This window comes from Lissotriton helveticus, chromosome 7, assembly GCF_964261635.1.
Source record: "Lissotriton helveticus chromosome 7, aLisHel1.1, whole genome shotgun sequence".
NCBI lineage: Eukaryota > Metazoa > Chordata > Amphibia > Caudata > Salamandridae > Lissotriton > Lissotriton helveticus.
Genome location: NC_136068.1, coordinates 1247954728 through 1247976707, shown reverse-complemented (window position 1 = coordinate 1247976707; position 21980 = coordinate 1247954728). Strand labels below are relative to the sequence as shown.

Sequence of the window (21980 nt, the reverse complement as noted above, 5' to 3'; positions counted from 1 at the left end):
AAGTTGATCTTATAGCCAGACAGATATGGGATGTTATCAATAATGGACATGGCTACTGTGATTGAGGCCTTTGGACGAGGCAGCAAGAACAAGATATCATTTGCATATAAGTGACTTCTTCTTGCCTAGATCAGTAGGTATGTCCTTGACTTCACTTGAGAGGCGAATAGCTGTGAACAGGGACTCCAGTGCATGTAACAAAAGTATCCGGGACAGGGGGCATCCCTACTGAGTGTGCTACAACCAATTCTGAAGGTGTCAGACAAAAGGCTTCTGCAGTTAATGTACACAGTGGGTAAATCATATAGAAGGCCAATCTTATCCCGAAAGTCTTCTCCCTGCCCTATTCTGGACAGAACTCAAAAAAAGAAAAGGCCATTCCACACAGTCATACACTTTTTCAATGTCTAATAAGAAAGCTAACATTTCCTCAGACTCATCTTTCATTGCTAGTGTCTGGATGTGATTACGGGAGCAGTATCCTAAGCTGACCTACAATTCATGAATTAACTGGGAGATCTCTTTGCTCAATTGGGTCACTAGTATTTTGGCAATAAACTTTAGCTCAACATTGATTGAGGAGATTGGACAATAACTGGCATACTCCTCCAGGTCTTTATTCTTCTTCTGGAGAAGAGTGATAGTGGCTTTATTAGATGTGCCACCTAGGGAGCCAGACGGCAGAGCTTCCTGATATGCTAGAGTTAAGACATGTACTAGAAGGGCCTTATCAGTCTTATAGAACTCATGGGGTATCCTTTCTGGCCAAGGGATTTACATGTGGGTAAGGCAGAGATAACGTAGGGTGTAGTAGGCTTCATATATCTAGTAGCCTGTGGTCTTCTAACAGATCTTGAAGCAGAGCCTTTGGGGGTAATTGTGAGTTACTGTTCATCTAGACCTGTTAATAATTTGGCCCAGTGCTAGTTAACTCCCCCACCTCATTAAAATGGGTGTCTGCCCCAAGGAACTCATAAGTCTAGCTAGACGTGCTAAGAAGAGAATCCTATCTGTATTAGGAGCATAAATTAACCCAATGATAATGGTCTTGTCAAGAATGCGCAATTTGGCGACGATCTAGCAGCCCTTGTCATCTGACCATGTTTTGAGTGTCTTACCGGGAAGTCTTTTCCCTATAAGAATTGCTACACCACATTTCAGAGCTGCAACTGGAAGGGAAAGTGTCTCCTTGGGCATTGACTTGTTTGCTGCTACTAATGGCTGTGCTTACCCAATCTCTTTGTTGTTTCAGTGATCCAGCATAAGTTGTTGCGTCGTGCCCTTCTTCGAGGTCAGTGACTTTGTGCCATAGATTATCAATATGTTATGTTATGAAATTTGTTAAGCACACTTACACCATAGGTCTCTTGGCGCTGTTCCTATGTTAGCTGCTACGGGGGTCCGGTTTAAACAATTTGTCCAAAGAGCCAGGTTTTTAAGGCTTTTCTGAATCCCAAGAGACTATCACAGTTCCTACCTGAGAGTGGGAATATCTCACATCCAGTCCGGAAGTTTCTTGTAGTGGTCTTCCACAGACTTTATTCTCTGCTCACTTTATTCAGCCCTGCTTGGAAGGTAAAAACCTTCTGTTGCATTGATTTCACTTCTGAAGTTAGGTCTGCCATGTTATTGTCCATGATGGATAAAGTTGTGCTAATAGCTGATGTTTCCTTCAGGAGTGTAACAATGGTAGTATATCCACTTCCAGGGTATCCATCTTCGGTGCTGTCTTGGGTGGTATCAATGCTTGTGGAAACAAAAGCTGGTAGGCTGAGGATTTGCTTAACGCCATGGGACTCAGTTATGAATTTGAGGCCCTCTCAGTGAGGTATTGAGAATCTCTGGCCCCCCTCTGATCTAGCCTATACTTCATGACTTGGGAGCCACCCGCGATGACTCACCTGGAATTGTAGTCCAAATATATAATATTTTGTTATAATACAGCACAATCCTCTTGTACAGACATGTTAGATGACAGAAATACTAGGCTGTACCTGGGGTGAGAGAGACAATCAATATACTTGCAGGCCAGTCCTGATTGTGATATTTCTAAGCCCTACTCTGTGAGATGGCTCAATAATGCTTAAAAATCTTCCTGGTATGGCCCATAAGTGTGGAGTGATGAGGGGCGAGGTGAAGCTTTGGATTCCCAATCAGATTGGGGGAGGCACAGATTCATGTAAAATGTGCATTACATCACTCCCAGGCTGGGTCCTAGTATCTTTCTTTCCAATCCTGCCTCATATTTTTTATGACTGTTAGAAACATGGGCAGCTCAAAAGCCACCTGGAACCAGAGGCATAAAAACAAATCAACAACAAAGGCTCCATGTGGAATTATGCACAGCATAAACATTGTTTTAGAATTAATCAATTAATCATTACTAGAGTTGATCATATGTATTAATGATAGAAAAAAAGAAGAAAAGACTGGACCCATACATTCAGCATACAATATAGTGTGTATTGCTAGTATGTTGCAAGACAAGTGCTCTGTGCTCAGGTGTTCACACAGTATATAATACCTAAACAGTGCGGAACGGTGTGTGAAAAAAATATGACAATGGAACAATTTTAAATAATGGCGGTCAGAGCAATTCCCCAGGACAGGGGTGCAAACAGTCCATAAATGTTATATTCACATTGTTATGGTTGTTGAAGGCGTTAAGGCACTATGGGCCCGATTCACAGAACTAACTTAAGACAAAATCCTAAACTTACTACCATTTTGGTATTCACAGAAGGCACTTACTTATTTTGGTATTCACAGAAGGCACTTACTCATTTCAGTATTCACAGAAATTAGGAGTCCTAACTTTAGGACTCCTAAATGCCTTCTGTGAATACCGAATGTCTTAAAATTGGGATTTTCCTCAGTTTAGTAATAGTAAAGTTAGGACTTCTAACTTTAGGACTCCTAAATGCCTTCTGTGAATATTGAAAGTCTTAAAATTAGGATTTTCCTCAGTTTAGTAATAGTAAAGTTAGGACTCCTAACTTTAGGACTCCTAAATGCTTTCTGTGAATACCTAAATTCGTAAAGTTAGGATTTTTCTCAGTTTAGGAGTAGTAAAGTTAGGAGTCCTAACTTTACTACTCCTAAACTGAGAAAAATCCTAATTTTAAGACTTTGGCCAAATTATATATAGACATAAGTTCAGTGTTACCTTGAGTGGATATAACTTCCACAGGGGCTATCGTCAATTCAGCACCCACCCTGTTGGTGACTAACGCCTGTATACTCTCTGTCGTGGTCGAAAGAGGTTCTGATCCTGTGGAGATTGGAACAGTGGAGGCCTCCATCCTCTTCTGAATCCTCTGCCCCTGCGGCCCCCTCTGTCTAAAAAAGGTGGAGGAGCGTTGGGATATTGATAGAAAGGTTGATAGGGTTGATAATATTCTCCTGCTCCTTGGTCCGAATCGGAGGATGAGTCAGAGAAAGTTAAAAACATGGTACCCAGATTAGTATTTTTGAAAAAGTCTTCTTTCACATACGGGTATACTTGATCTTGGTTCAAATTTTTAATGTCCCTACCTAGCTTAGATGTTTTCAAATTCACTGTGTGGGTTTTGAAATCTACCAAGGTTTTATTAATACTCTCTAGTAGGGCTTTGGCATCTGCAATGGTGGAATCTCCCGCTATCTCTTCTTCCAATCTTTTAATCTCCTTTAGTTCCTCTTCACTGATTCGTAAAGCTGTATTTATAGATAAAACAATCCAGTACTGGGAACACTTCGTCCCTACTCCACTGAAACCAATCAAATAGGGTTTGTCATTAAGAAAGATCACCGGGATAGTTCTAATCTGGAGTCCTACTGGTATCTTACTGGTATCGTATTTGTTTTTAAATATCCCAACAAGACCTGTGTGCAGCTGGGTCCTCGTGTTTTTCTTTTCAAGTTGAATAAGTCTCTCTCCTTTATCTGAGCTGAGTTGCCTCTCTCCTGCAATGTCAGCCCCCAGCAAGGAGGGTATCTGTTTTAGTCTATTTCTCTCCTCTTCGGTATAACTTACCATATGAGGCTCTGACAGAATCCTTTATCATATAAACTCCTAGATAACCCCAGTACCAACCTTGGTACTGCGGGACTGGTAGAATTAAAGCACAAAATGTGTATAATCAAAATACAACAATACAAAAATACACGAATACCTCAATCCCCTGTCAAGAGCCACGCATATAAATTACATCAGTCTAAAATTCTAAACAGCCTAACTAAATCAGGTTAAATACTAATCACTACCCTCTCACTTCACAAAGTGTAAAGAAACCAGGTACAAACAAAGAAGGGGTATTGCCCAAATCACCCTCCTATACCTGAGCAAAAAACATCCAAGATGTGTATAAAGAAAAAATAGGTACAGGGGGACTACTTGGATACAGCGGAATTGCAGGTAGGATTCATGTCGCATGCTCTGAGTAGCATAAAAGGGCTACTGGTAGTTCCGGGTGTTTTGCAGTTAATTACAGGACTTATCTTTTGTCTATATTTCCGCAGGATTCGAGTGGGTTTATGAGCCGGGTGGCTGTGGGATTAATCCTGCTAGCCATGAATTGGAGAGTGTTTACTCTCAGTTAAGGTATTTGAGTGAGCACCACCTGTGTTGTTTTTACTTCTGACTTGGGTGATGGCTTGGTGCACACGGGTTTTTGAATATGGTCGCTGTTGACACTATATGACGGAGAATGGGTGAGTGTGACCGTGGCTGTTTGTTTTGTCTTGCTCAACCTGGATTCACCTATAATCACCTGACCTTATGGACGCTGCACGGTCACCGATGGGATAGTTTAGATATGGTAGAATTAAATGTAGAGTTAAGTGTTTTTATTACTATTATAGAGAAGTTCATACCCATGTCCTGATGAAGCCGAAAGAAATTACTGGCTGAAACGCGACCGCGACTGCGTCGACATATTGACGAGGTGTCCCATTATTTTGAGTATTGTTGAAAGAGAAAGCGCCTATAGAATATTTTGATTAGAGGTGTTATTCCTCTGGCGCAATAGAGATTTCCTCAGAGTGTACTACTCGGAGTAAGGAGTGTACATTCCCTTGTTTTTGTTCTCAGTAGGGGTATATATATATATTTTTTTGTATGCTTTGTATATGTTGTATATGTTGTATATATTGTATATATGTATTGTTTCACATATATGAATGTGATTTTCAGAGATTGTCTATGTCTTGTACATATGAGGTGTATATGTGATGTAACTCTGTTCTGATTTGATTTATTTGTGCTCTGCCCCGTCATATGACAGGTGAATGAGTTTGAACTTTTGGATATACAGTTTTTTGTAAATAACAATTGTGATCATCAGGGTAATTAATGGTACCTTGAATCAGAATAAATGTTGGATTGGTCCCTCTGTACCTATTTTTTCTTTATACAGACCATGGAAACAGTACAGCCTGAACTGCCTAGCCAGGTCCTCCCTGGACTGGAAACAAGCATCCTACGACCGGTTTCGGGCTTTCAGCCCTCATCAGCCAGGATAGCTTGATTCCAGTGGAATGGAGAGCACGGGATTCACGTCTGAGTTCGGGCATGAATACGGAGCAATTTTGGGCTCTCCTCAGTGTGTGAAAATGTGGGGTAGGCTTCCGCCCGCCTTCTGCTGTCACCAGGAAATCCCGGCCAAGGAGTCCTGAGGGCTTTGGTACTTCCTTGCAGCTCGGGTGAACGTAGCAGAGCCCAGGCTGCCTAGAACTGGAAACGGGACAGGGGGCACGGCCGGGAGCGGGAGAGTGCTTCCCACGACTTGGCTCTCCCCTCTGTTGCTCTGACCCTAAAAGAGAAGGAAGCGCTGCCCACGCTGAAGAGCACAAAGCACTCCTCTCCTCACCTGGCGCTACGGCTTCTGAGTGCTGCAGGGCAGGATCCCCCCAGCCCTGAAGGGAACTGTTCAAGCACTCACTACGCACTGAGCCCCAAGGTCCAGAGGGGCAGAGCTGGGCACAGGCAGGCAGCACGTAAAGACCACAGGAGACAGCAGCTGGGTCCCACAGCAGTTCCTTCACATCCTGCAGTCCTTCAGCTCCAAGCAGGTAACCCAAAACATGGGGTCACAGCCCCACTATCTATACTGCCAATGTCTTTGTTCTCCCCCTGGAACAGGACTGGGTTTAAACCAGTTCTGGGAGGCACTTGAAAATATATTTACAGTGCACAACAACTTCCTTTGTTAGTGTAGGCTTTGGCCCCAGACACACCACAGGGGGATGGAGCCAGCATTGTGTAAGGCAGACTTAGTCCTTTTAAGGTGCTACTGCTCCCCCTACTCCAAATGCAGATCGGCCCTTTCAGCCTAGCGATGACTCACCCAGCCCCTCTGGAGCCACTGCAACTCCCCAGCCCCTGTCATCCAGAGCCAGACATGCAATACACAACAGGCAGGCACAAAGACACATAGCACACAGAAATGCCACTTCTAAGAATTGGCATTTCTAAAATAATGATAATAAATCTGTGAACACCATTACGCAGCATTTATTACCACTATTCCAAACATACCAAACTTGATCACCCTACTCCTCTCCTGTCAGAAATTACCACTGAAACACGTACCAGGGAATCCCCAATGCATTCCTATGAGAGGGCAGCCTAACAGTAGTGAGAAACCAAAATAGCTGTTTGTCACTACCAGGACATGCCACACAGTTAAGGCACATTTCCTACATTTCACCTACAGCACACCCTGACCATGGGGCTAGCTAGGGCCCACCTTATGGGTGACTGATATTTAGTAAAAGGGGAGTCACAGACGTGGCAACCACTTTATGTGCCACGTCACAGTGGCAGTAAACTACGCGCACAGGCCCTGTTATGGCAGAGGTCTGAGCCATGCCCACCAGATAGCATTTCACTTACTGGCCCCGTGTATATGAGATACCACTTTACAGGGGACTGATAGGTAAATTAAATAGGCCAAACAGGTGCAGACCAATCTTACCACGTTTACCATACAGAGCACAAGTACTTTACACTGGACAGCAGTGATAAAGTGCCCAGAATCCTAAAACCACCAACACCAGGTCAGAAAAAATACCAGGAGGAAGGCAAAAAGTTCAGGGATGACCCTGCAAAAGGGCCAAGTCTAACAGAAGGGATGAATGATCACCTACTCACATGTTCCCCTCTGTGAGGCTCCTCAGTATTTTGCTGTCAGTACTCAGGAGCACGTCTCCCTAAATTTAGCTGCTGTGCTGCACAGTCCTCTGCATCTCTTTAGTCAGTTTTAGTCACACTTTAGACCCCAGATAAGTACTGAAACCATGTTATTGAGCACTAGGGAAGACATTTCCACCAAACACAAAGGCCAATATTTTGTCTTGATTCCTCAATACATGTCAACAACCTTAAATATGGTTGACCATAGTTACCTGATTCAGCATGTAAAACTGCCCACCCACAGGGCAGGACATACCTTAGATCGCCGGTTTTCTAATATTCCGACCTTGGTAGCTGAGACCCCATATCAACTGGTCTGGACAGACCACTGCTTAATTCCATTTTCTATCAGTCTGGAAAAACCCATTCAAAGCGGGGGAACTCGCTATCTGCCAAAGAGAAATTGGAAGAAGCCAACAGCTGAGTCCCTTGGGCCATAACTGCAGGAAAGTCAACCACTATTAACGAGTTCCAGGACCGCAGAAACTACATACCGACTTTCTAGAGAATTTTGAATTCTACCTACCCTAACAACTGATATTTGCCTTGAAAAAGCCCACGGCCCACAGGCTATAGGGGCGAAACACGTGTCGGCTGTCCTCTTTTTTCACAAATATAACATGAAATAAAAATCACGCTTGTAAAACTTTTAAAGAACGTTTGAATTTTCCATTTGGACTACTGTTGACAAATCGTGAGGGCACAATCCTCCATTTTCCTCTACACTATTAACGAGTGATCCAAATGCTGACACATTCGCACTGTGTCTCTCCTCCGCCTTGGAGTCCATCGCCCCAGCCAGAGTAGCAAAAACCGTGAGAAAATCCCCCTCGGCCCCATGGTTCTCGAAGACTCTCACATTAAGTAAAAGTAGATGTAAAAACATGGAACGCTTGTGGAGACCTGATTACAGTGCCACAGCCAAATTGGCATATAAGAAAGCACTGAAAGAGTTCCACAAATTGATGAGAGGGGCATGGAGGGACTATTTGGTGAACGCATTAATAATGCAGAAAATTCAAGTAAGGAAATATTCAGGGTCGTCAGCTCCTTCACCAAACCGAGGGAGCTGGAAAATGTAATTCTGCCATCCCCCTCTCTGTGCACAAAGATATCGGGCTTTTTTGACAGTAAAATTCAGAAAGTCTACAAAACCTTCACAACAGCAGTAGAGATTCAGAATATTGCATCTCGGAATTCCTTCCTATCTCCCAACATGAATCGCTGGTAGAGATCCTGAGATGTAGGTCAGGATCCCCAGAGGACCCATGCCCCCCTAAGTTGTGGAAAGAGCTGTCCCACTCTGTAATCCATGTTCTGAATCATATATGGAACACATCGCTTCTGGTATCTTCCCGGATACATGGAAACATGCTGTGCTACTCGCCCTCAGGAAAAAACCCAATGTGGATCCAGGGGAGCTAAACATCTATCGCCCAATCACATTATTACCAGCTCCAGCACAAATGCTGGGAAAAATGGTTCAGCGACAGTTGGCTACCTTTATTGAGAGCCATTACATTTTGCATGATACATAGTCTGGCTTTCGGACTGGCTTCAGTACCTATACTGCACTGTTGGAGGTGGCAGAGTTTGTTAGAATGTCTGTGGACATTGGATAATCAGCTATGCTGGTGCTCCTAGATTTATCCGCAGCGTTCGATATGGTGGACTACCAAATCCTGGTACAGAGACTCCAAGCAATAGGAATTGGTGGGTGGTACTCACCTGGCTGAAGTCCTTCCTTAAAAATTGTATGCAGAAGGTCGCCCTTCAACCCCACCAGTCGAAACCCAAACAACTATGGTGTGGGGTACCACAGGGGTCAGCTTTGAGCCCGCTTCTTTTTAACATATATCTGGCCCCTTTGTTCTCACTCATAGCTAACTGGGGAGTGAAGGCAATTTCATATGCCAGACACCCACCTGGTGTTTTCCTTTGAAGACCAGTCTGTGGTGCGGATTCCTTCATGAGATTTAAGGGTTGCCTGAGAGACATCGGCCAGTGGATGAACAACAATAAACTTAAACTTAATGCAGAGAAGACACGAATTGTTCTTCGGCAAGACTCTGCCGACAGCAGCTAGTACCTGGTGGCCAGGTGAAATGGGCCTGCCTTCCACCCAAGCAACTACGGCAAAATATTTGGGCATGAAATGGGAAGTAGATTTCTCTTTCACAGCTCAAATTCGGCAGGTAACAGCCTCTTGCTTCAGCAAATAAAGAAACCTGAGGAAATATTTACATCTACTGCCGGAGGACTGTTGCAGAGTCATTGTCCATGCCACAGTGACATCCAGGCTGGACTATGCTAACTGCCTATATCTGGGTCTGCCCACTTACCTAGTTAGAAGACTGCAGATGGTACAGAATACGGCTGTGAGATGGATTAGACGTGTATCGTTTCGTCATCATTTCTCTCCACGTATAAGGCAGCTCCACTGGCTGCCGGTAGTAAAAAGGATTGAGTTTAAGGCTTTAACTTTGGCTTTTTGGGCAATACATGGCAAATGCCCTAGTTACTTTAAACACCAGCTGTGCCGCTACCAACAAAACCGCTCATTGAGGTACAACTCTCAGAACCTGCTATGCACACCTTGCTTTGTTAAAGCATGCTTAGGGGGTAGATCCTTTACAGTGGTAACAACTAAGCTATGGAATTCCCTGCCGAATAATATCCGCCAAATCCAAACAGAGCCGATGTTCAGAAAGTCCATAAAGTCCTGGCTCTTTAGCCTAGGTTAGATCTCTTTGGCCTTCTCTTCTCATCTCGCTTGCCTCCTACTGCTATAGCGCAGGGACACCTCTGTTGGAGGTAGCTGTTTGCGCTTTATAAATGTCTGTATTATTCTTTTTATTATTCTTATTATTATTATAGCCTTCTTGTATCTCAGCTAGAGTTAGTTTGAAGTGCATAATGGTACAATGGTTTGAATCATTGATTTCAAACTACAACATTTAAGTAAAGCGTGATTCTTTCTTTTTTAAAAACACTCAAGTGAGTTGTTGTGTATTTCAAGCTTTAACCATCTCACCAAAACTCTTTAACAACAAAATGGATGCAGAGATCGATAATAGTAATAATGCTGGCAACCATGTGTATGATGGTGATATTCAAAAACAAATTAGAATACTGAAACAACTTCAAAATAGAAGATTATTGCATAATTGTCTCCACCGCAAGGAGTAAGTGTGATGTAGGGGATTGAGATGCTGCCTTTAGAACCTAGGGATCCAGTATTGAATCCTTGCTTTGGCATTAGGACCAATATCTTGTGATTCTGGGCAAATTCCTTAATCTCCCTGTGCCTGAATTATTGTCAAATATATTTGTGTGATCCATATTTGATACAATCTACAATTATCTCCCATCCCCTCATGTAATGTACAGCACTCCATAGTTTCACAGCTAGGTTCACGCCATATACATATCAATAAATACATACATACAAATTGGTGTCAGCCAACTAACTTTGACACAAAGATGAAACCAACAAAATTCTCTTCATTGTCGCCAAGGATTCTAAAGGCTGTCTGTTGGAAGTTGAGGTCCCTGTTGCTTACCACCGCCACCAAATGCTGGAGGCCTGCGTCCACGACCCCTCGGTTCAACGTTAGGCTAAGTAAGGACACCGTCTGAGACTGAGACGTTTAACTGTTTCCCAAAAGGTTAGGCAAGTCGTATTGCTAGAATCACACACATTGCAAAAGGAAACAATACTGCAATGCGTAACGATATTCTCTTATACTGTGTAACAGAGAAACAATGTCATACGTAGCACCACAGTCATGTAATTTGCATATGAAGGAATAATGCAATGCGTTTCACCACCAGCATGCCCTGTACCAGGAAGAAACAAAGCAATGTGTCACGATACAATTCCTGTACGGTGCAATGAAGAAATAATACACTGTGCCACGTTATACTCAGATGCTGTACACTGAAAAAATAAAGCAATACGCCACATTACAATCAGGTAATACGCAAGGGAAAAAATAACGTAGTATGTAGGGTACCAAGCATAAAGTTCGTCAGGCACAAATGAAGTCAGGCGTCATACGATAGTTTGTTAGCAGCAATAATGCAAAGTATAATATAGCAGTTTTACGTGCTCCCTTAACAGTGCCCCGCTATGGAACAAATGATGACACAAAAAGTACTGCTTCTCACTCCGGCCCAGTACTGCCCTGTCTTGGGTTAGCACGGGCCGGGATACGAGCTGAAGCAATGGCTCGCGCAGCTCACTAAAGCGGGAGGCCGATAGAGTGTCCCTCCGGGCCCTCACCCCACCCCAGGTGTTGATCCCCGTTACCTGGGGGAGCGTGATCCCACTCTTCTCCCCGATGTCAGCGACTTGGGCCGTGATCCAGAACTCTGTCACGGGCAGCGGCAGACTCAGGTCGGTGGCTCAGTTCTTCCGTGGCTGCTGGTCCGGGCTGCTGCTGATTGACTCCAAGGGCCCCAATGTGACTTGGCCCTCACTCCGGCGGTCTAAGTCCACACTAAGACCAACCCCCAGCACTGTGGAGACTTTACTTCAATTCGGTGCACAACCTAACCCGGCACTCCTCACCAGCTACTCAGGTTGCACTTCGACACGCACACCGCGCATCCGAGACTCGCCTCTTCTCTGGTGCTCATGACGATCCGGCGCTCTTCACCAATGCTGTGCTTCACCTCAACACGCACCCTGCGCGTTAGAGTCTCTCCTCTTCTTCTGGTGCACATGATGTCCAAGCGCTCTTCACCAACGCCCTGACTGTACCACGACACGCACTCTTGCGCGTCTGAGTGTCACCTCTTCTCCTGGTGCACACAATGTCCAGACTCACTTCTTCTTTTGGTCCCTACGTGGCCCCAGAGCTCTTCACCAACACCCGGGCTGCAACATAACACGCACCATGCGCGTCCGAGACTCTCTTCCTCCGTTGGTCCACACCATGTCCAGGCGCTCCTCACCAACACCCGGGCTGCACTATGACACGCTCCCAGCGCATCCGAGTTTTACTTGAAACTCCAGGTGCCCAAGATCACACGGCACAACTTGCGAAGGTCTCAGGCTAGACAGAGCACACTCACCCACGGCGTACCTGAGAGTCTTCTTTAGAAACGTTTATGTTCCTGTGTTTCCAAAACAGAACCAGCTCACCTCGGCCCTTGGGGTTACAAGACACAGCATAAAGCACAGTCTTCTTCAAACAGGGGGACCCAGCGCCTCCAAGCCGAGTCCCAACAGCCTCTTCCTTAGTTAGAACAGCAAACTGCAGACCAGCCCCAGATCACGAAGCAAGGATTGGTCTATCCACAGCAGTCTCTTCAGTTGCTCCTTCTTTAGCAGAGGTTTCTCTTGCCCACAGAATGGGTCCAAGCCTTTACAGTCTCAATCCATATTTTTTTAATTTCCACTTTCAGGGGCTTCAGCTCTCATAGTTATACCCCTAATGTCTTTGAAGTTCATATGTGCTCAGGGGTCCCTGACCCCTCCCTAAATCAGTACTGGGTGTCGCCCTCTCAGAGTCACCACTCTCCCTTTAATACTAGGGGTCTGGATCCTTAATCACTCAGGAGGAGATGGGTCAATTAGTTTATAGCATCAGCTCAGGCCTTTTCATCTCCCGGGCTTCTCCCTCCCTTACTCTCCAGATGCAGGGCAGCCTGGTGCCATCTCAACCCCTCAAGACCTCTCCCAGCACCTCTCACCTTTCAATTCCTTGACAGACAATCCACATTTCAGAGACACACAGAAATGCTCAGAATACAAAACTCAGCCACTTTCTAAAGGAGTGGTTTATAACCACAGAGTGACAAAACCACCTTCACAAAAAGATGCATTATGACACTGTAGGTCCACATGTACCAAACTTCACCTCTTCATTATAAACTGACAAGAAACTAGGCTAACAAACACAACACCCAGCCTCCCCCGTTCTGTCCTATGGACAGAATGGCTTTTCAGCAGTGAAAAACGAAATGGAGAGTTTTTCACTGTCAGAACATAACACACACCTCAGTTTATGTTCTGCCTTTTACCTACACTGCACCCTGCCCAGGGATTACCTGGTACCTACCACAGGGGTGCCCCATGTGTATGTAAAAGGGAAAGTCAGGCCTGACAAGTGGTTGCACTTGTCAGGACTACATGCTAACTTAGCATTCTGCGCGTGGGCCCTACACTGAAGGCCTGAGTTCCCTTCTCTGCGTGCCCTTGCATTACTAGCCCTTGCACATCACCAGGGACTTTTACTAGTAAGGCAAACATACCAATCATGGCCAACCAATCACCATTACATTTTACATAGGGAACTCCTGTACTTTAACACTGATCAGCAGTGGCAAAGTACCCAAAGCATCTAAAAGCAAAGGTGGTAGAGGCAAAAAGTCAGGGGTAATCATGCCAAGATATGCCAGGTCTAACACTGTCATTGTGGGCTTCACCCTTCCCTCACTCCTTCTAATCCATTTAGAGTTCCTGCAGACCTCTCCAACCCAGATCTATTCTTCACATAACAAGTCAACAATGTGACCAAAAGTGTGTACGTCCCCCTCTTCAGCTTTGTGTAATCCTCCTTATGTCAGATGAAGAACTAAGCCTAACAGAGTAAACCTAAAAGAGTACCACATTTTCAAGCCAAGCTCATTCTCTGTTTAAAAGGCTCTGGTATCACTCCAGCCTTAATATCACTCCATGTCAATAAAAGAAATACATTTGAAACTCTTTGCCTGGGGTACACTACACAGCTCCAAATGATTCACACTCTGCTGCCTAATGACACACTTAAGGTTCCAGAACCATCTTTCTCTGTTCCTGCTGAGTTAAATATAAATGATGGTTGCTTGTCAGAATTTCATTGACAAAATTATCTGACAATTATATCATGTCCTTAATATCATTTATAAAATGATTGCCCCAATGGACTTAGATTCTCTGTTATAAACTCCAGGGGGACAATATGGCCCTTATTTATGGAGATTTGGCGTAGGGCAGCGCTGCAAGTCACCTTGCTTTGCTGCCATAAGCCAAAGAGAAAGGGTAGGAATGCACCTTATTTATTCAGTACCATACATTCCTGTCCTTTCTCCCTATGCTGGTGCCATTTTGGCTGCCTAGCACCATATCAGGCACCCTTGCACCATAGTGCAAAGATGTCTGTGTAGTCTACAGGATTGTTTTCATGCAGGAAGAGGCATCTTCCTGCACAATACCAGTCCTACGAGGCATTATCCTCTTTCTATTTGTGCTGCAGAATGCAGCAGACATAGAAAGAGGAAATAATGAGAAATAAAGAAATGTCTCCTTGTTATGAATCTCTTCAGGCGGCGTAAAGATTTGGTGCTTCCCCAGGTTTACATACTCTTGTAAATCTGGGGCAGAGTCAAAATCCATGGGTATTGCATGATAAACCCACTGCAAAGTCCATGGAACGCCTCCTGAGCGCAGAGTAAGGCAACACAGCATTTTGCGCTGCCTTGCCTTATTCCATATCTATGAGACCATTCAAATCTATGCATGGTGGCTTTGCGTTTCCTCATAGATATGAGTTTGTAATCTGTGCCACCGGAGTGTTAAAAAACGTCAGGCTCTTGCAGTGCAGGGGCTTGTAAATAAGCCCCAATATGTTTGTAACTGGAATTTAAGATACAGTTTTCCTGTGATCCAGTGTTCCTGGGCTCAGGTAGGAGTTTAGGTTTCCTCCTTTACTGGATCACTAAACCACATAATTTCTTTCTATCTTGGTCCTCCAATGGATCTTTAAAAGTTGCACTAAGGGAAAGAGAGTTAGCATTTCTTGTCCAATCATTGTTCAATTTCAATTAACAGTAACCATTTTGGCTACACAATGAGGACCAGGAATCGGTAGCCAAGTTCAAGGTGTTTATTTTAAATTAGTAAATAAGTTCAAATAAATCATTCTCAAGACCAAGCTGTAGTGATGGAAGATGGCAACAGGGAGGCCAAGCCTCCTAAAGAAGTTTAGGCAAACTAGAATTAAACAAACAAGGAGCTATCAGCCTGATTCATCAAGCTAAATTGCACTCGCAAAGGGCAAGATTCTCAGAATCTTGCCTTTTGCGAGTGCAATTTTTGCATTTGGGATTCATCATCCCAAATGCAAAAATCGCTATTTAAGAATTTGCATATTTGCGAGGAATTGGATTTAAGGAATCTCTAATAGAGATTCCTTAAATGCAATTCATCAACCAATTAGAAATAGCGAAATCGCAATATTTGGTCTCAATTTACCACCAAGTCTGACTTGGTGGTAAATTGCGAAAATAGTGTAAAAAGCACTTTAGTGCATTTTTTTCTTTTGCATGTTACACACACACATGTCCTTTGGACATGTGTGTGCGCAACACCTGTTCAAATGTGCATTTAAGGGGTGCTACAGGGTGTCCTTTGGACACCCCTGGCACCCTTAAAATCGCTATCTTATTTGCGAGTAGCAAATTGCTACTCGCAAATAAGGGATACTCCCCATTCATTCCTATGGGCCTTTTGGCCCATAGGAATGAATGGGGAGTTATTCCTTATTTGCGAGTAGCAAATTGTTACTCGCAAATAAGGAATGTGTAGGAATCGCTATTTATTTAGCAATTCCTACATGAATACCGTTTTGCGAGTCCTCAATAGCGATTCGCTATGAATCGCTATTAGGGGCTCGCAAAACGGCCCGTTGATGAATCAGGCTGTTGGTTCCTGCAATACAAGCCATTAACATGAGAATTTGATGCTCAGATACTAATCCCAATTAGTGTTTATTTATAGTGGTTTATTTATGTGTTTTATAGAGCGCGAACTTGACCTGTTAGGGTATCAGAGCGCTTTACAGGAATACATAGTCATGTGCAGAGTAGGCATAGCATCATCCAGTTACGGATTGAATGAAGGAGGGCAGGGTGCAGGGTTCATGAGGGAGAAAGGGCACGTATTTACAGAATAAATATCTAAATAATCAAGATGAGATAACATATTTACAGATTACGTTAACCAATGTTTGCGACAAGACCCCAGGTTTCTGATGGGGTGAGCTAGCTAATCTGAAGGGAGGCAATAGAGAGCGGTAGATACAGGCAATGCCTCCTCCTTTCTTGTCAGATTGTCTGTCTAGCCTAGCGATGTTGTAGTCAGGAGGGACTAGGAGGTCCAGGTATGGAGATGAGGATTCATTGAGCCATGATTTTGTAAGGATCACTAAGTCGAGATTTTTTAAGAGGATGAGATCAGCAATGTCCGCGGCGTGCTTAACTGCTGGCCGGCAATTAATTAAAAGACCAGATAGGGAGGAATTGGAAGGAGGTTCCGGAGTCTAGGCAGACAGGGGAACAGGCGCTAGATTACTCTCGACCACCATTCTGTTGCAGAGGGTAGCTGGTCTGTTGGGGTTGATGGTGACCATGCAGATGGCGTGTTTGGCAGGGGGGCAATGGTTCAGGAGCAGTTCTGACAACGTGAATAGGTGAAAGGACTAGTATGGCCTGTATTGTAAGCCATAGGATCTATGTTGGAGCCCCTTTGCGGGTTGGATTGAGGGCAGGAAGGGCAAGCAGCACTAGTATAGTAAGTCTTAGGGGACGTAACGGTGCCATAGTCTACTTGGGGAGCTAGTAGAGAGGGGGCCAAAAGTCTAGGGGTGATTCTGTTGGCGAGGCCGGGAGATGTGCTAGATTGTTTTGGGTGGTCAATGATGGGTGGCTGGCCATGCTGGAAGGGCTGGGTGAGGACTCAACAGTGTGGGAAAGGTAAGCGCGACCTGTATCATAGTTCAAAGATGGTGTACCAGTGACATGGTCTACTTGGGGAGTTAGTAGGGAGGGGACCAAGGGTCTAGAAGAGATTCTGTTGGGAGGAACGGGAGACTTGCTGGAGAGGTTGGAGTGATCAGTGTTGGAGGATCTTAGAGAGGTTTGTGGGTGGTTAGCCTCGTTGGGTGGGCTGGACGAGGGTTCATCAGGGTGGGAGATAGTCACCCTGCTAGTATAGAGCACGAGGTTTCTGAGGAGGGTAAAAAGGTCTTCAAATTTATTCTGGTTTTTGGGCGAGGCTTGGATCAAAACAATGCCGTTTTTATAGAGAGTGATGGTGAGATCAGCTTGCAGCATTGGGGAGGGTGCTATAGTTAGTTTAGTGCCGTACGGAATGTTCTTGGTAGCACGTACATTGCAGTGGTGAGCAAAGGTTTTGCGGCAGGCAGATGTTCTAGAATAGAAGATGAGGACATTCATGACTGTGCCGTTGTCTTCGCTGTAACATAGGTCAGAGATCAGTGTCTCAGAGTGTCTTTTCAAGGTGGAGTGTTTGAAGGATTTTATGGCGGTTTTGGAGAGGTTTGGGGGTAGACTAGAGTGCAAGAACTTTCCCCCATAGCGGACAGGCCAGGTCTTGCCATGTTGGCTCAGGTGGACTGCTCGAGCACCAATAGGGTTAGTTATGCAGCAAGGGTGGCCGCCCACCGTGTGGGAGCCTGAGTTATACTGTGACAGCTCCACAGTGGAGCTCACTATTAGTATAGGAGTATGGTTGGCAGCTCCCGAGAGAATAGCTAGCGAGGGTGCGGATAGGTGGTTGGTCGCTCTTGAGAGATAGCTCGTGAGGATAATCCCTTTGTATTAGGAGCGCAGTCATTTCATGCTCAGGCAATGTAAGGTGAGTAAAGTGTCTTCATACCATCGCCATTTTAGGGTCAGGCAAGATGCAGTCTGCTGGTGAAATGGTTACTGTGTAGATAATTACAGAAACTCACAGCTCAGAATGATTATGAGCAGTCTGATTACGAAGAGCTGCCTTCATAGCTTAAGTGATGTTCTCTTGCGCCAACAAGAGAGAGCAATGTCCCCGAAGTTTACCGGGGGGGGGTAGGGGGGGCGCCATTTTAGGATCAGGCTGCCTTCTGTCCCTGCAATTATTCTTATTTTCTTATTTTCTATGCATTAGCAATCTAAGTTTTCCAAGCACAGACCAAGGCACAGAAATACTCAGAGTTCAGACATCAAATAGCTCTAAAAAATATTATAGGGATAAGGTACAAGAGTATTAGAAACACTATTGCAGAAGCTTGGTCAGGAGTCTTCAGTAAGTTGAAGTAAATGTCAGTCTAAACCACACTTTGGGAAAGCAATGGGACATAGGGGAATATCTTAAAGAGTCCATTCAAGGGGCAATGAGATGTGGGAAATAGTTTGGGTACGAGTCAAAGGAAGGTTCTGCATAATGTCTGCAGAAAGGTGTTCAGCAAAGAGTCTGCAAGGAAAGTCCAAAGTCATCTGCAAGATTCAGGGGCAAATTTACTGGCTCTTTAAATGATGTTTGAACCATGTGTGCAGTGTGTTTGAGCTTGTGCTCAATTTCACTCTATTTGTGCTGCTTTTCTGTCGGTTCAAGCCGTTGTAAGATGGACCAATTTGCACCCCTTGAACTTTTCTTTTCGGTGTTATTTATAGTTTGTATTCGCATGTGCTAAATACCATATTTGCCAGGAGCTTAAGATACGCCGCTAGTTTTGCACGTGTAGAACTCATGCTAGAAACAATATTCGGGTATGTAAATGAGAATCGTTGTGAAGCAAACTTAAATGGAAGGTACAATACAGTTAATCAGAAAAGAGGGTAAGAATGGAAGAATGATAGGTCAGTTTGACCTTAAGTTTGCAGGAACATTATACAGCACTCTATTGTATTGGGCACTCTGTTATTCTAAAATTAGACTAATTTTGCAGGTTAAGTAATTATTTACATACTAATATTAGGTTAAAAGTAATGCTAGAAGATTCTGTCATTTAATTTGAAAACACGTACCTCGCCAGAGAACGGCTGTCCATTAAGAAGATGCTCTGACCCTTGGCTGTCTTCACTGCCGAAGTGTAGCCGGATCTCTTCTAAGCGATGACTGTAAGTCATTGGCCCTCCAGAAATGTTTACTAAATGTTCCTTGTCCACTTTTAAGGAAACATGCCTCCCTGTGTTGTACATTGTTCCACTGACCTAGAATAAGGAAAATAAGATTAAGTAATATTTACATTTTATTTTTAGAAGTTATGAAACGTTCGGAATACACGTAGTATGCATTAGAAGCAATTGTGTGTTGTAAACCCGGACCACACAAACAATCTACAAGAGACTATATCAATGCACTAAGAACATTGCCCTGCCGAGATAAGAACATGATGCTTGCAAATAAAAACTCTGCTTCTCAGAGAAGAGCAGCATCATTAGTAAATTAAACATAGATTGATGATCCCCCCACCATCGCTTTATCAGAGCCACTCTAGACATCTTTGCATGGTATCCTGTGAACATGTTTACTCCTCAAGTCACAATGCTGCTCATTCCCTGGGCCTCTTCCTACCACCACTTTCTTTCTTCTATGGCTAGCAGCTTCAATCACACACAGGCAGCTCAGGTTTGTACTGCTGCCAAATTGTTTTTCCACAACCACTTCTGAAAGGCGTTGAGAGAAATACATTTTCAGGTTGGCAAACATCCTCGATCACTGGACCATGTGCCCCTTGAAGAAGTCGAAGGCCGTAAACAAATGACTCAAGGAAGACCTAATAGACATTCTCCACTGTGGAAAACTGGGCCACAGATATCGAAAATCTGTCTCCACCTCACACCGTGACACGAAGGATCCTCCTACAGGAATTAAAAAGAACTATGCTCAGGACTTGGACGACGATCGATGTCTCCGTTGTGGCAACTCGGGAGCAGATTTTATACATCTAGCGTAGGGATGCCGAGCAGTCGCCTCATACTGGCTGGAGGTGTTTGACGCTATATCGGCAATGATCGGAATACCCATAGACCCTTGTCCTAAAATAGCATTACTCGGACTCGCTAACCCGGCGATAAAGACAAACTGCAAATTTTTTGCACTAAGCCTTCTTTTGGCTAAGCGACTGGTGGCATGCAGATGGGGCAGGGGGCGGGCACCTAAATTTAAGGACTGGCTCAGTACCATGGCTACCTGGCAGGAACAACTACACAATTATGCTGACCTCTTACCACATAAGTCACGTCCCAAGGATCTATGGGGCCCCCTCACTTCATACCTACTTCAAACACACAATGATGAGGATTCCGTTGAGGGAGATAACGGAGGGATGAATGGCAGTAACAGCACCACCGCCCCCACACCTGGGCCACACCCAATTTCACACTAAAAAACTGCATAACTCCCGCGCGCACCCTCTAAATGTGCTTCCCCTTCTGGAAACTGCATACCCTAGGACCTGCAATTGCAGACACACGTCGCACCAACCGTTACGCCCCCAAGCACGAAACGCCAAAAGCATGAAGGGATTGGATTGCGAGGCGGCTGGCACCCCCTCCCTTTGGTTTTGTATCAGTACGGCTAGTCTCACTCAGGTAAATATTCACTGCAACATACCCATAGCAAGGCATAATATCATACTTTCTGCATGGCAAGAATGAGAGATACCTACCCCAAAACGGAGTTACGTTTGAAGAAGGGGTAATGGCACGGCCGGCTTGGCCCAACATTACCCGCTGGAATAAGACGACAAACTCGCGCCCCACGCTACAAGCTCCATCACGCCACTTATCCAACATAGTGGCTTCACTTGGGGGAAGGAAAAGAACATAATATGTTGTAAAGTTGTTTTAAATGTTAAAAGTAACCTCACTGCTTTGTTGCTCAAAAACTGCACTGTGATCATGTAGATATCATACAATCTCCTCTATGGTCCACGTCTAAGTACATCGCGGCCGGCCCGTCTGGGTTGTAGGCGGCATGCTGTGTTAACTATATACCCCCACTGGAAATACATGCACACCTTCATAAGGAACATTGTAGCTGCCGGCCTACGGATGTGGGTTGTAGGCAATGAGCTGTGCACCATGTGTTAATGACCAATAAAGGTTTTCAAAAACAAAAAAAAAACAAAAAAAAAAACTATGCTCAGGACTTAACAGAAGTTACCTCCCAAATCATGGAGTAAGCAGCAGGATATTCATATTTTGTTCACCAGTTAAAAAAAACACTCACTAAGCCCTTTGGCCCAGAACTGATAATATGTCAGCACCACCATGTACTCCATCCTTTTAACAGAAAAAATACTACTGGTGAATGCTACTTTCCCCTTGAATACATGTTTCTTTTAGGTCCTCTTCATCATAAAACCCCTGCACTGGATACAGCATAACATCCCGTGTCTTCTCCTGTAACTACAGTTACCTCTGTGAATCTATTTTTTTTACAGGTCTTGGTCCCTGAATACACCATTATTATACTATTTTTAAAAGAAAATCCATTTGTAACCACATAAACCCAATTGTTGTATAGACCATAAGTATCCTAGCTTTAAACCAATGTAGAGTCCTACCACCAAGCAGTAGCAAAACCTCAATCAGTTCCATAATAAACTAAACTTTAACTAGTCCATTTTCAGATTGGCTCTGGTGGAGGGGTCCACGGTCCATAATATGACAGAACATCTCTTGGATTGCTGTAGACGCTACACTACCATTTGTTCTAATTCTCCTGGGTCTGCCTGTCATTAAACATCATAAGTTTGCGGACGTCTGGGATTATGATGAGGAGCCCGAAGAAACTAAGATCTTTCTTCTCACGCCAAAGCCAATAGGTAAACAATTAGGGGGCATATTATCAAGACAGGCGATAAAATTATCGCCGCTTTAGCGGCAGAAAACTGCAGCTAAAACGGCGATAATGGGCTTGATAATATGCTCTATGGAATTCCAATTGAAGGTCATGTTCCATGTCCTTCACATTTACTATGGGCTTAAATTGGAATTCCATAGAGCATAATATCAAGCCCATTATTGCTGT

At 44.3% G+C, this 21980-nt stretch overlaps 1 protein-coding gene across 1 annotated transcript in view; it reads right to left on the bottom strand.

The window, feature by feature from the left end:
* Positions 1-21980, bottom strand: part of CA10 (carbonic anhydrase 10 (inactive)) — a 964183-nt gene that overhangs the window by 288244 nt on the left and 653959 nt on the right. The window contains exon 4 of the mRNA XM_078650807.1: positions 18968-19153. Coding sequence (XP_078506933.1) covers positions 18968-19153 — 186 coding nt within the window. The remainder of the gene's footprint in view (positions 1-18967; positions 19154-21980) is intronic.